Source organism: Mytilus galloprovincialis, chromosome 6, assembly GCF_965363235.1.
Source record: "Mytilus galloprovincialis chromosome 6, xbMytGall1.hap1.1, whole genome shotgun sequence".
NCBI lineage: Eukaryota > Metazoa > Mollusca > Bivalvia > Mytilida > Mytilidae > Mytilus > Mytilus galloprovincialis.
In genome coordinates this window covers 49,388,976-49,402,452 of record NC_134843.1, presented here as the reverse complement: position 1 = coordinate 49,402,452, position 13,477 = coordinate 49,388,976, and the positions used below count along the sequence as shown (strand labels likewise).

General features: G+C 33.7%; 1 protein-coding gene and 1 long non-coding RNA gene across 4 annotated transcripts in view; one reads left to right on the top strand and one right to left on the bottom strand.

Moving 5' to 3' along the window:
- Nucleotides 1-2,282: 2,282 nt before the first annotated feature.
- LOC143079785 (uncharacterized) overlaps nucleotides 2,283-13,477 on the bottom strand; it is a 29,874-nt gene continuing 18,679 nt past the window's right edge. For 2 of the 3 annotated variants that reach the window (XM_076255377.1, XM_076255378.1), the window contains exons 8-9: nucleotides 4,227-4,473; nucleotides 2,283-2,879 (exon numbers count right to left, since the gene is read on the bottom strand). In XM_076255377.1, coding sequence (XP_076111492.1) covers nucleotides 2,822-2,879; nucleotides 4,227-4,473 — 305 coding nt within the window. In that variant the 3' untranslated portion in view covers nucleotides 2,283-2,821. Of the gene's footprint in view, nucleotides 2,880-4,222; nucleotides 4,474-13,477 lie in introns of all 3 variants that reach the window. The other variant, XM_076255376.1, reaches the window with a different exon arrangement.
- LOC143079786 (uncharacterized) lies at nucleotides 7,769-10,995 on the top strand. The gene is made up of 3 exons (XR_012979480.1): nucleotides 7,769-8,057; nucleotides 8,741-8,821; nucleotides 9,405-10,995. It is a non-coding gene; the product is annotated as an uncharacterized LOC143079786 (long non-coding RNA).

The window sequence follows — 13,477 nt, the reverse complement described above, 5'->3', positions numbered from 1 at the left end:
TTGTTATACACCATTGTAAAGATAAATCAATTTAAATTTACGATATAACAAGTTTTAGCGGGGTTGACAGCCTATAAAGCGGCATATAACGGAACTTCGTCACCACCTGACATTTTTCTAAAATGCAAGTTAAGTACCTTGTGTTATAATAAGGTATATAGGAAAAAAATTTCTGAGACAAGTGCCTGTGAATCTGCTTCATGATCATACAAGAAACTTGGATATATAACAAAATCGTGGTTCTATGGCGGTAGATAAGTAAAGGGGGAGCATCCAGAAATTTCAAAAAGAGGGGTTCCAGAATAAAAAGGAAAAAAAAACCAATTGTTGTCTCCTTTTCTGTAATCTTCCCGTAATCTTTCGAATTTTCCGAAGAAAAAAATATCCAATCACAGACCCGCACCCCTGGTACAGCCACTGAGTAAATTATTTGTAACTTTGTATCTGTTGTACATATTAAGCTTGGATGGTCTACATGTAGGCAAACTACCTAGTATGACATACGATATTTGACTTTATTCTGTTCAACTGAAATTGATGCGCAGAATTCCATGACCCTGACCTTTGCCATTTTTAGGCTTTAAGTTTATTTTATTTTCTGAGTCATATTTTTTTTTTTTTATATAGATAATGCATATCATTAATGTTCAGTATATATTTTTCTCGATGTATCTAACAATTATTGTGTTTCAAGTCATATAATCATGAGACAAAGTTTTAAGTTATTTAACTTGTTTATTCTAAATTAAACTTGATGCATTTTCGTAGTGACGACGTAAAACTTGCCACTAATTATTAATAATCAGACTGAAACGACCAAATCGAACTGAAAAGTTTAGATTTTTCAGTTTATAACAGTTCAATTTTTCAGATCACAGTCCTTGCTGTTATGTATATCAGTTGGGTCTGTTTAAGTCTCACTCACCTACACGAGTTGGTATAAAAAAAAAAAAGGAAAAGGACCCGTCCTTACTTAATTAACCACGTAATTAAGGAGGTAATTTGAAAAATGGACAAAAAGGTTTTTAAATATTGACAATTTTATCTTTTAAGAACGAAATTTAAACAAATCTTGCATGACTTTATTCTGCAACCGTAGGAACTTTAGCATCTTGTTCTTCATCAGGATCATTTATAAATCCAGCCCAAGTCAAAACACATAACTCAACTTCACACGACGTTTAACCTTTACACTTGTCAACCTGTGGACCTATGCATTTATCGAATTTTAAACATGCCGACCTGTCAACTTGTCGACCTTAACACTTGTCAACATTGTGGACCTTTTTAGAGTCAACCTGTCAACCTTTCTAGTGTCAACCTGTCGGCCTGTTACTTTGTCAACTTATGAACTGTAACATCTACCGATTTACTTCCTAAGTAAAACCGATTTACTCCTCCGATTTCCCGATGGAACTACAGTATCGTTTATCTAACATGACCTGACATTATGAGGTATAGTCAGATAGTTGAACAGCTTTCTGCACAGTTCGAAGCAGACCTATAAATTTTGTATAGTGAGGTCGATAATTCCCTCAGTCCCAAGAAAACGGAAGACGGATAAAAAAGAATGGAAAATATTGACTTTCAAAAACAGAGAATACCAAAAAAATTTGTGGTAAACCTTTTTTCTGTAAATGTGTTATATTCTTACTTTTGTACACATTTTACTTTCGTTCAGCTAAATGCATGTCCATATTTTTGATAAGGAAGCAACCCTTTTATTTTTAGGGGAGGGAGTACATGGATAAATTTGTTTTATTTTTAACATTTTTAAAGAAATTTAGATTGAGCCTATTTTGTCATTGCTTGCCTGCGTGATTTTTTCTATATTCCAAACAACATGTTTTGCAGCTATTTTTGATTTTGTTAATCGATCTTTTAATTTTTCGGGGGAGGGGGAGAGATATTGATTCGGAAATTTGGTTTTGAAAATTATCTAATGGGCAGATATATCTTCTTTTTAAATTCACAGCACGACCCCCTCCCCAATATTGAATGGTCCTTGCTTCGTGCATGAATGTTGTTTAGAATTAAAACAATATTATCCGACTGAAATTTGACATGCTGAAACCGGCGAAGGGAGACAACCACAAAATAATTTATATGTCTTATAAGTCCGTATAATTGTAAGCCTAAGTCACTTGCGTTTACGTACGTAAGTTTCCTTCGAAACGTAAAATTCTCTATTAAGACTCATCAGTGACGCTCAGATCAAATTAAATAAATAGCCAAACAAATACAAAGATGAAGAGCATTGAGGATCCACAATTCCCAAAAAAGACAGTAGAGAAATTTTAATATGCATAAAAATAAAATAATTTCTGTGACTGTTAGCTCTTCTACATGTTCTAATAACAGTTTATCGAATAAAGTATAAAATGTATATGAAAAAAGGCAGACATGTAGCTGTTAGATTCACACTTTTCTTGCAACATAAAAAAGCCCAGCGCAAAATAGATTTAGTGTCAATCAGCAACATCGGGGCTTTTTTTTTCTACACATTTCTTCAAATTTTCTGCAAGTCCATTTTTCGAAAGTGGGCGTACTATAATGTGTGCCTCAGTCACGTGAGTTGTTCCCATGGTACCAGTGATTTCGAAGTTGTCATTTTTGTGGGAAATAGTTTTTGTATCATTGTAATATTCTTCCCTAACAAAATGCAAATTCGAACCGCTTTTCTTCGTGTACATTTGATCGAACCAATCTTCGTGTTTTGTAGTACCTTTCTCAGTCAAGCCAACAGCCAGATGATTTTTATAATGATTAAAATTCCAAGGGCAACTCCACATGACGACCGCTCTTTGGTCAGTAGACGAAATCAGCCATGAAGCAGTTCCATATGTTCCCGTTGCAGTCCATTCCTTGTAGTGTGTAATCTAAAACAAGAAAAGAAACCGTGAGATATACATTGAAAGCAGTTTATTTTTGTTTAGGCATTTGTTAAGGCATTTCCTTTCCTTTTATGAATTTTTAAAATAAGTTAGCAGTTTAGGAACTTGACAGAAAGATAAACAAAGCTTTATTTACGACAAAGACGCTTACAACATAAAAAAAGCGACCAAAGCAGCTTTGACATGTCTGACGCAATTTATGCTTTCAACAGAAAATGATAACTTTTAAAATTTGATACGCCAGAATCACTGAACGATGTTTTCATCAGATTTTAATATAACTTGGAATTAGATACGCAAGAATCACTGAACGATGTTTCCATCAAATTTTACGAAAAAAAAATTCCTAAATGGATCACATTACAAAGTTTCAGATTTGAAGGGAATAAGATTCGGACTAGCACGACATTTCCTTAAGCAAATGAATGATGACATAAAATACATTATATTCGAAAGGACAAATGAAATGTGTAAAGTTGTTTCTGTTCCCCTGAAACGGCAATGGCAAGAGTAGAATTGACCACAATGCATAGTTAGATCAGCAAGACTTGCAAACACTATATGAAAGTGTTCTCACGAGAATTATTATCCATTATTATGACTCTTACACAAAGTATGGTTCGACATATTAATGTTTCATCTATGTCGACAAAGACGAGAAAACCGACGAGAAATGAATAAAAGCACTTGAGCAATACCAACAGATGCCAGAAAAAACATCGGAAAGTTTTAGATAGCTGCAAAACTGAACGTCGCATGTAAGCAGTACCAGATAAGGAATAACTAACACTTGTCCTCAGCGAAAATTTCGGCAAATAAAAACAAACAAAAAAGAAAGAAAGAAACATTACTACTAAAAAATACAATTGACCAGGAACGTTATTCAAACTAAATTATAAATAATTGACAAGATAATTAAATTGTATAACGTAATTGTCTGTAATAAATAACGCCAGAAACAGAACGCATAAGTCATCGTTGGCAATCATACCCCATCTTCTTATTTTTTATATGAGATCAAGCAGAATAATAAAAAGCATATACAACAGAAAGTATTAAACACCATAGACATCAAAGATATCAAGCATCATAGAAAAAATAACACCTTTCTAAATGTCTGCAGTAATATGGCCATAATTATGCATAATGTCGAAGGCTGTGTGGATACAGGTCCAACAAAATGTTACTTTTTTATTTCATTTTGTACATTTATTCACCTTTAAAACATAAGTAGTGTTTCATATCATATCTTTGTGCATTTCTAGGAATTTAGCGTGCCATTTTATATATATACTTTTTATATAACATTGATTGTTCTAATTACTAACGAACATTTCTTTTTTTCCAGGCCCCACCACTATTGGTGGGCTCGATATTTGTCCGTCTTTGATGTATGCAACAGCATCTATAAGTATATATTTTGTCCAGTTTTCTATTACGATTGTGCACATTACGCTATACCCAGCAGCCATTTTTTCCCACTTAGTAACGCTCACACCAGGAACTATTTCCTTGACAACCAATGCTGCCATATCGCTAGCTGTTGCCCAGTCTATTTTTTCATCTTTTTTTGGATTTCCTAAAAAGGATATTTAGCATAAATATTATAGATATTTACAAATTATTTAAAAAAACTATGCTCAATTACACATTTACATTGAATTACTTTAACTTGGAATTATTTATAGGAAATTACATTTACATCTTTAATGACCACATGTATTTAATCAAAAGATACAAATGATTGCCCGCATGAGTCATTAACCTTGCATTAAGACATTTTTTCAGTTACAGTTATCCCAGGAGGACGCGGTGTGTCAGTGTAAGATAACCCCGATGGCCGGAGGCCACAGGGTAATCTAACACTGACACACCAAGTCCGAATTGGATAACTATTTTACATCCAAGCTGTTTTAGATAAGACGAAAAAACATTTACAATTCAGAAAATCTAGTTAAGAACGCAACACAACCATTATAATACTATAAAATATATACCCTTTATGACCCCTAACACGATGTTTAAATATGAAACAATATAACCTCGCCCCACCCCAGCATAGCCAATGCATTTTTTCTACATCAATTTTGAAAGTGTGTCTTTTCTCAATAAATGGTTCTAACTTTTTCGTGGATTACGCATTCCCACCAAAATGTTTCAAAACAAGAAAAACATGGAAAACAAAGAAATTCAAGCTGAGGTAATCTAGTAGGGATGATCCAGCTCAGATCACCCCTAATAAAACAAAAAGAGCTGAGATGTAAAGGTTTATTCACGGTTTTCAAACATTTGAATAAATGAATGAATGAATGAATGAATTTGAAAAATCTAACTCGCGTTTATCCAACAAGTGTCAAACAATAGATGGGGTTGGTGTTTATATACATGTGTAGCAATTAAAATTGTTGTTTTAGCAAAATATAGTGAGACCTGTATTATGATATATGATTTAGTTTTCATATATACATGTTTTAATAATGAATGTCAAATACTGATTGAATTTAGAAAAGATAATAAAAAATGGGATTCAGTATGAACCTCTCCAAATAATGCTTATCTTCCGATAATAATCTTGAATAAGGATATCTGTTTGAAAGACATTTATATTTTATAAGGAAAAAGCCGATATTTGTTTAACTTGAATTTAAAGTTTATTGCAGAATTTATTGTTTAATACTACTAACATGACTAAGGTTTCTCTAAATTAAAACAGTAAAGCTTGTCGTTTGTATTTGTTATACTGTTTATGCTTAATCTAAAGTTTATCTTGCAAAATATATTTCTTTTCTAACTTAAAGCATTTTCTTTTGCACATTTATCTGTGAACAAAAAAGGCCGTATTTATAACTTAAACTTTTTGTGCTTAATTTAAAATAATTTGTTTTGTTGTAGATCATTGATGATTGTATACTAGTGCTGTTTGTTGAAATAAATATATTTTTCAATCTTTGCTTATTCATTATATTTTTTTGTTATTTCATACGATTGTATCATTCAATAATCCTGGTTACACTGTAACTCCAATTACAGGTAAATTTAGTTATTCCAATATTGCCAAAACAATCACGTTTCTCCAACAAGAACGTATTAACCTTTATTAACTAACTACACTGTTATTGGACTTAATATGATGAAAACTGCCAATGCAATATAATGTGTAAACTGGGCCAATACAGAATAACTCGGCCAATACAGATTTTTTCCTGTATTGGCCGAGTTATTCTATATTGGCCGAGTTGACACAAGTGCAGGATTTCGGAACGTCTCTAGATTTTACATCGAAAGACACGATAAACACAAACTGAAAGTAAACAGTTGTTTTGAAGACGCAGTTGTCATTTAGTTATCTTAAACATGCTGAAAATGTCAGTATGACATACATTTCAGGCGAAAGACGGTCACATCAATTTAAAAAGTACTTTGAAAGCAGACGATAGAACTATTTCAGGTTTGGGGAACGAGTTGATTATCACAAAGTTCATTTCTTGACCACCTCATAATTTCACATGATTTTAAATACACCTTATCGCTATTTGTCCGCCATTACTGTACATCACACAGGTTCCCGTAAAATTTTGATGTCATAATACAAAATATCTGACGCCACAATGGAAAAGTGATTGTTGTATGACGTCAACAGTTCAAGCGGGACAGATTCTCGGGTCAGCCGGGAATAGCGATAAGGTGTATTAGTTTCTGCATAACACATGCAATGGCAGTACCTTTCCAATTACTATTTATGTGTTGCGTCTAAATTTAAGTTGTAACACTTTATAGTGACTGAAAAGGGTAGAAAAATTCATCTGATGAGAAAATGCTGAAGACACCTGGAAACAGCACGAGATCATTATGTATTGCATCTAATAAAAAGAAACAAACTGAGATTTGGATGGTTCCACTTCAAGGTAAAAATATTTATCTCTTTTGAAATGAAATTAAAAAAATATTGTAACACTGTAGTTAATTAATAAAGATATTATTACGTGTATTTCTGTATTGGCCTTGTTATTGGTCCTCGGCCAGCTGTATTGGCCTTCGGCTTCGCCTCATGCCAATACAGCAAGCCTCGGACCAATAACAAGGCCAATACAGAAATACTTACGTAATAATATCATAGTAAACAAAAATATCAAATGATGGTTAAACGTGAAACCACCCATGTAAATGCACGGTACTTAAGTTAGAATAACTAATTTGTATGGCATTCATTTATATTGTAAGTAATTGAAATTCTTAATTAAGACTTATATCCAAATTAAACGTATATTAGTACAATTGTACCATGCGCTCATTTAAACAGATAATTGACCGACCGTGCGAGGGCTTTTCAGCCAGTCAGAAGGTTGTTAAGAAACCTATATTGCAATAACCGACATATACCATTTTAAATTTTTGGTCCAAGATCAGACAATAAAATGTGATTGCGTATTACACATTCCGAACAGCCAAACGAAAAGGTATTTGAAATAGTAAATAACTGGCGTTGATTTGCACCACAAACATAATCTGTAAATGACAAGATTGATCAAAATGTTTATTTAAAGTAATAACAAAATCAAACTGATTTAATATGAAAACGATAGAGGAGGTATGTATGATAAGCGTATTTTCTGATCCTCAAATATCCCAAAACTCGTAGATTCTTTGCTCCTTTCAAACATATGTTAAGTTCTATTGATAAAAGATGACATAATCTGGAAACTTAAACACAGAACATCAATTGTGATGTCATAATATTGTCACAAAATTTGAAATATTTGTCTTACAAATGGCCATTTGACACATATACATGTAGCTAATGGAAAAGTATGAGCCAAATCATTATCCATATTAACATAATTGTATAAGATATTTTGAAGACAAATATAGTCCAGTCAATATAGCGAATAACCTCAAAGTAATTGCAACAGAAATTAATTTTGTATTTTTTTATTTGCACATTACTAAAGAAGAACCATGAAAAAATCGGACAAAATCGGAAAAGGGGAAAGTGTTATAATTTCACTTTTTGTTTTTTACATGATACCTCGTAAAATCGTCACAGCTTCAGCGCGCCATACGTGTTATGGGAGATAACTCGTCACTCAGGGTCAAACAAACTTGTCAAACAAATTCTAATTTATGTGAATATCAACTAATAATATGGACATATCTTAATTCACGGTAAGAAATAATGTAGATTATAATTTTTAAGGTGGAAACATTATGAAATGACATAAAAAAAAGTTTTAAAAGATGTCATTTAACACATTTTTCGTATGTCAGCGCTCAGACTCAAATATTTCCTTTAAAACATTGACCGTTCACTCTTTTCAACAAAAAACTTAAGGAAAGACAAATTATATATTGATTTTCACTTATATTTTAACATATAAAGAATTTTGAGAAAGAAAAAAATATCTTTTAATGATTTTATACAACGTTACTTTGTCGCAGAAAAAAATCTATGGAACGCCGTTAGTGCAATAAACGTAAATTAATTCATATACGCACAATTACGATGTTTTGTTCTTACAATAACTTTACAAAGTTCTACTTTGAAATTTAAGCTGGCTGGTGTTAAAAGACTGCGTTAAGTGTGAAATTTATCCAAATCTCCTTTTATTTATATTTATTGCATACAATTATATTTATCATTGAATGTGTAATCAACAAACGAAATGGCATAAAATATTGTCAGAAAATGTGTACACATTGTTTAATATAAACGTTTATTGTTTTCCATGGTCTTTTACCATTTTGTTCCATTTTTGTCTTTTCAACACTTGAAAAGACCCTCTCATCCTGAACAATTACTTTCATTATTACGCTTTATAAGGTAAATTAACTAGTTTCATTCTTTGCAGAGTATGTCCACAGATTTCAGTAGAAAGCAAACCAGTGTGTGTACCAAACAAATGATCCCAACTAGTTTAAACTAAGTAAAGGTAAGAAATAAAAATAAAATCTTATTGGATTTGGAAGAAAATTAAAATTCCTTTAAAGTGAAGAACTTACGATACGGGAACTGTTGAACAATTGTTAGAAAATCAATGACAAAAAAACCAATAACCGACAGAAAATAAATCGTAAACGTAATAGCACATGTCCGATCCATAATGCATATTTCTTTTTAAATTTCTAAAACAGTATAACAATTGTTGCAAAAATATAAGTATAGACCTTTACTGAGGGGTTATCCATCCCAACTGTATGCTTTTTTATTGAATAAACTGCTGATACATTAAAAAATTTCAGGTACTTTTTGGTTATATAACTTCTCACGTTTTGGGGTATTTATATATACGTTGGCTTTAGATATTTGTGATAAAGCAGTCATAATGAGGTAAATCAAAATATACGCGTTGGGCTTAAAAATTATGAAGTGTTGCATTCGACACAATGTAGTATAACATATGACACACCAACACACAAATTATCTATATCGCTTTGAATATGTATTCATGACTATGTCATGAGTGTGATAGCTTTTGTTGTAGCTTATTTTTTAAGTAGTTTTCTTTTTTGCAGGTACCAATGGAAGGGTGCTTTATTTGCAAATTATCCATAAATGACGGAAGAGCAACTGTAACATTAAGAGAAAAAGGAGCCCGAAATATTAACGAGTTCAGCAAGCTACGAAATGATACCAAAGTTGCTAAATCTGGGGACGTAGTACACCAGGATTGTCGCAGGGACTACACAAATGCTAAGTCTGTCAAACAAAAAGAACTAGATTACAAGACTACTGAAAATCGGGTTTTAAGATCACAAGAACAGTTCAACTATCGAGATAACTGTCTTTTCTGTGGACAGTTTGCAGATGTTAAGGATAAGAGGAAAGGTACTGATGTTTTTCCAGTCCGAACAAAGGATTTCCAGAGCAATATAGAAAAAATCTGCCGTGAGCGAAACGATGAATGGGCTACACATGTATTAACCAGAATTGTATTTGTACATGATTTGCATGCTGCAGACGCAGTTTACCATCAGCGATGCAGTGTAAATTTTCGAACAGGAAAAAGCATTCCATCTGGAACACCTAAGCAGAGCAAAAATAAAACCGGCAGACCCCAGCATCAACAGGCACAAGCTGCATTCCAGAAAACTGTTGAATATCTCCTACAAAACGAGGATGAACAACTTACGGTTATTGAGTTAGTAGAAAAAATGAAAGATTACTGCGGAGATGCAGCTTATTCGACTGTTCATATGAAATCAAAAATCCAGAAGTACTTTGGAGATGATGTGATTATAACAGAAATAAATGGGAAACCAAATGTTATTACACTCCGCAAAACTGCAACATCAATACTTCATGATTTTCATCAGAAGCAAAATGCAAGTGACCCTGAATCAGAGAAAATGAACATTATAAAAGCAGCAGCAAGTCTAATAAAATCTGACATCAAATCAAAAATTGGCACGAAAACTGAGTATCCATCAGTTTCTGATGTTGAATCTTTGGAATGCAATGAACACTACCTACCTGACAGTTTACGGTTATTTCTGAATAGTTTAATAAGTACCTGTAATCACAGTCTGAAACTTTCTGCTATTGGCCAAACAATAATTCAAGCTACAAGACCAAGATCATTAATAGCACCTTTACAAATAGGCCTTGCTGTACAAATGCATCACCATTTCGGTTCCAGATTTTTGATAGACTCTCTGTACAATATGGGATTCTCATCATCGTATTCAGAAGTACAAAGGTATGAAATGAATGCTGCAATGTCCCAAGGAACTGATATACCGGAGGTAACAGAAGAAGGAAATCTTCAGTACATAGCAGACAATGTTGATCATAATTTAAGAACTATCGATGGTCATGGTACTTTTCACGGCATGGGAATTATAGCCAGCGTCACACCAGGATTTATGAGGACAAATTGTATACCAAGAACAGATGTTAACATAGAAGAACTCAAAGAAATTGGAAAAATTGATATTAGACCATATAAACTGGATAAAGAAACTCACACATCATTGAAATTCATGAAATTAAACCAAGTAAACGCAACCAGTTATTCGGAATCATTAAGTCTACTCTCCAGGACTGTTTGGCCAATAAAAAGTACTGGATGGTCAGCATTGTGTCAAATGGTATATGATGGAGTATTTCCGGGAAAATCAAGCATAATTTATTTGCCAATGATTGACATGAACCCGAGTGACCTTACATGCATAAACTCAACGCTGCATTTCATCTCTAAAGAAGCAAGACGACACAATGCAGATCCTGTTGTTACATTCGACCAGCCCTTATACTGGAAAGCAGTAAATATTATCCTGAATGAAGCAGAAAGTAGTACCTTGAAATCTATGGTTGTCCGACTTGGTGGATTTCACACTGAGATGAGTTTTCTAGGATCTATTGGACACATTATGAATAGCTCCGGTCTTTCAGAACTATTAGAAACTGTTTATGCTTCTACTGCTGTTGGTCATATGCTTAGTGGTAAAGCCATTTCCCGTGCTGTTCGTGGTCATTTTCTTACTCAAACAGCTTTGACTCTGCTCATTACATCAGAAATATATGATTTTCCACAATATACACCTGGAACTGATACTGACGATCCTTCTCAATCATATTTAGATGACAAAGAAAACTTTCCAAAAGCGGATACAACTTGTGTTGATAATGAAAAGCCGTCAGAATCGAACCAAATTCTACCATCTGAAATCGAGCAATTGATAACAGTTTTTGAAGGTATCATACAAAGTAATATCTCGATCGAATCATTGAATGACAACCAAACTTTAAATATTATATCTGAACGCATCAGATTATTTAGAAAATCTTTGAAAAATTGCCGCACTGCTTCCCTTTGGTTCCAGTATATGGATATGGTTGAACTTCTCCGTCAATTTATCACTGCTGAAAGGACAGGAAACTGGAACTTACACTTGAAAAGTCTCCAGCAGATGCTCCCTTATTTAGCTGCTTCAGGACACAACCTATATGCAAAATCAGTTCACATTTATTTACAACAAATGCAAAATCTGCCTGCAACGCATCCTGCCTTAGACAATTTATTCAAAACAGGACACCATGTTATCAGACGAACGGATCGTTTTTGGGCCGGTTTGTCTACTGATCTGGTAATAGAGCAAGCCCTTATGAGAAGTTTAAAGACAACAGGTGGTCTGACCAGAGGCCGTGGTTTGAGCGAATCGCAAAGACTTCTATGGCTGTTATCAATGCCACAATGTTCACAAATGAATGAAGCAATGCAGAAACTTACTGATGTGAACTATAATACAAGTGAGCAGCACAAAGAACTTGGGAAAAGTAGGATAGATCAAGACAAAAAAGACGTTCAAATATTCAAGTCATTTTTAGGGGAAAGAAATCCCTTCAGTTCTGATATTAATTTACGGAATATTGAAACTGGTACACTAGCTGATGAGAAAGTTAACGTAGAAAGATCAGTGGATATAGGAAAAGAAATATTAAAGTCTATGGAAGATCAGTATGCAGACGATTTTGTTCTCAAAAAGAACAAACAGGTGGTAACTTTAGCAAGTAAAACCAATATAAAGATTGATGGCGAAGAAGTGGTTGTTGACCCCCAGTTGCTATTTCAACGACTTGTTGCAGCGGCAAACAACATTTTTCCAGATATTTCTGAAGTTTTCAAGTTTGAACTGTCAAGTACTCCAGCGGCATTATTCGAACCGTCAGGACTAATGCGACAAGCTCAAAAGGCAACATTAGGTGATGCCTTATGGAACATTGGAGACTGTGCTGTAAACAGAAAACTTGACTCTGAGCTACATTATGTCATTGACGGAGGTTCTTTAATTCAACGCCTACCATGGAATAAAGGGTCAACTTTCGGAGAGATCTGTCAACAATATGTGGATTACATAAAACGACGATATGACCATGCAGTTATCGTATTTGACGGCTACACATCAGGGCCTAGCACAAAAGATCATGTACATATGCGCCGGACAAAAGGAGTGGAAGGAGCTAAAATCATTTTTAAAACAACGACCCCTTTCAGGAGTAAAAAAGAAAATTTTCTAACTAACAATGAAAATAAACAAAATTTCATAAATATGTTAAGTGATGCCTTAGTAAAAAACGACTTTCAGACAGAACATGCAGATGCTGATGCTGATGTTCTAATAGCAAAGACAGGTGTCAATCAATCAATATCACACCCTACTGTGGTCATCGGGGAAGACACAGATGTTCTAGTTCTTCTTATATTTCACTGTACACTTAGTTCACATGGACTTTTTTACAGATCTGATCAGAGCAATCGAAAACTCAGTTCGAACAAAGTTTGGGATATTCAAAAAACTAAGCTGTTGTTGGGACCAGAAGTTAGCAAATTACTTCCGTTCATACACTCAGTTACAGGATGTGACACGACCTCAAGACTGTATGGTATTGGAAAAGGTCCCGTACTCAAAAAGATGTCCGAAAATGAAGAACTTCGTCAATTAGCATTACCATTTCTTAGCAGGTGTTCATCTGTAAAAGACATTGTAAATTGTGGTGTGCAGATAATTGCTTATTTGTATGGTGGCGTTCCGCACGAAAGTCTAGACATCATTCGCTACAGAAAATTTGCAAACAAAGTACTGTC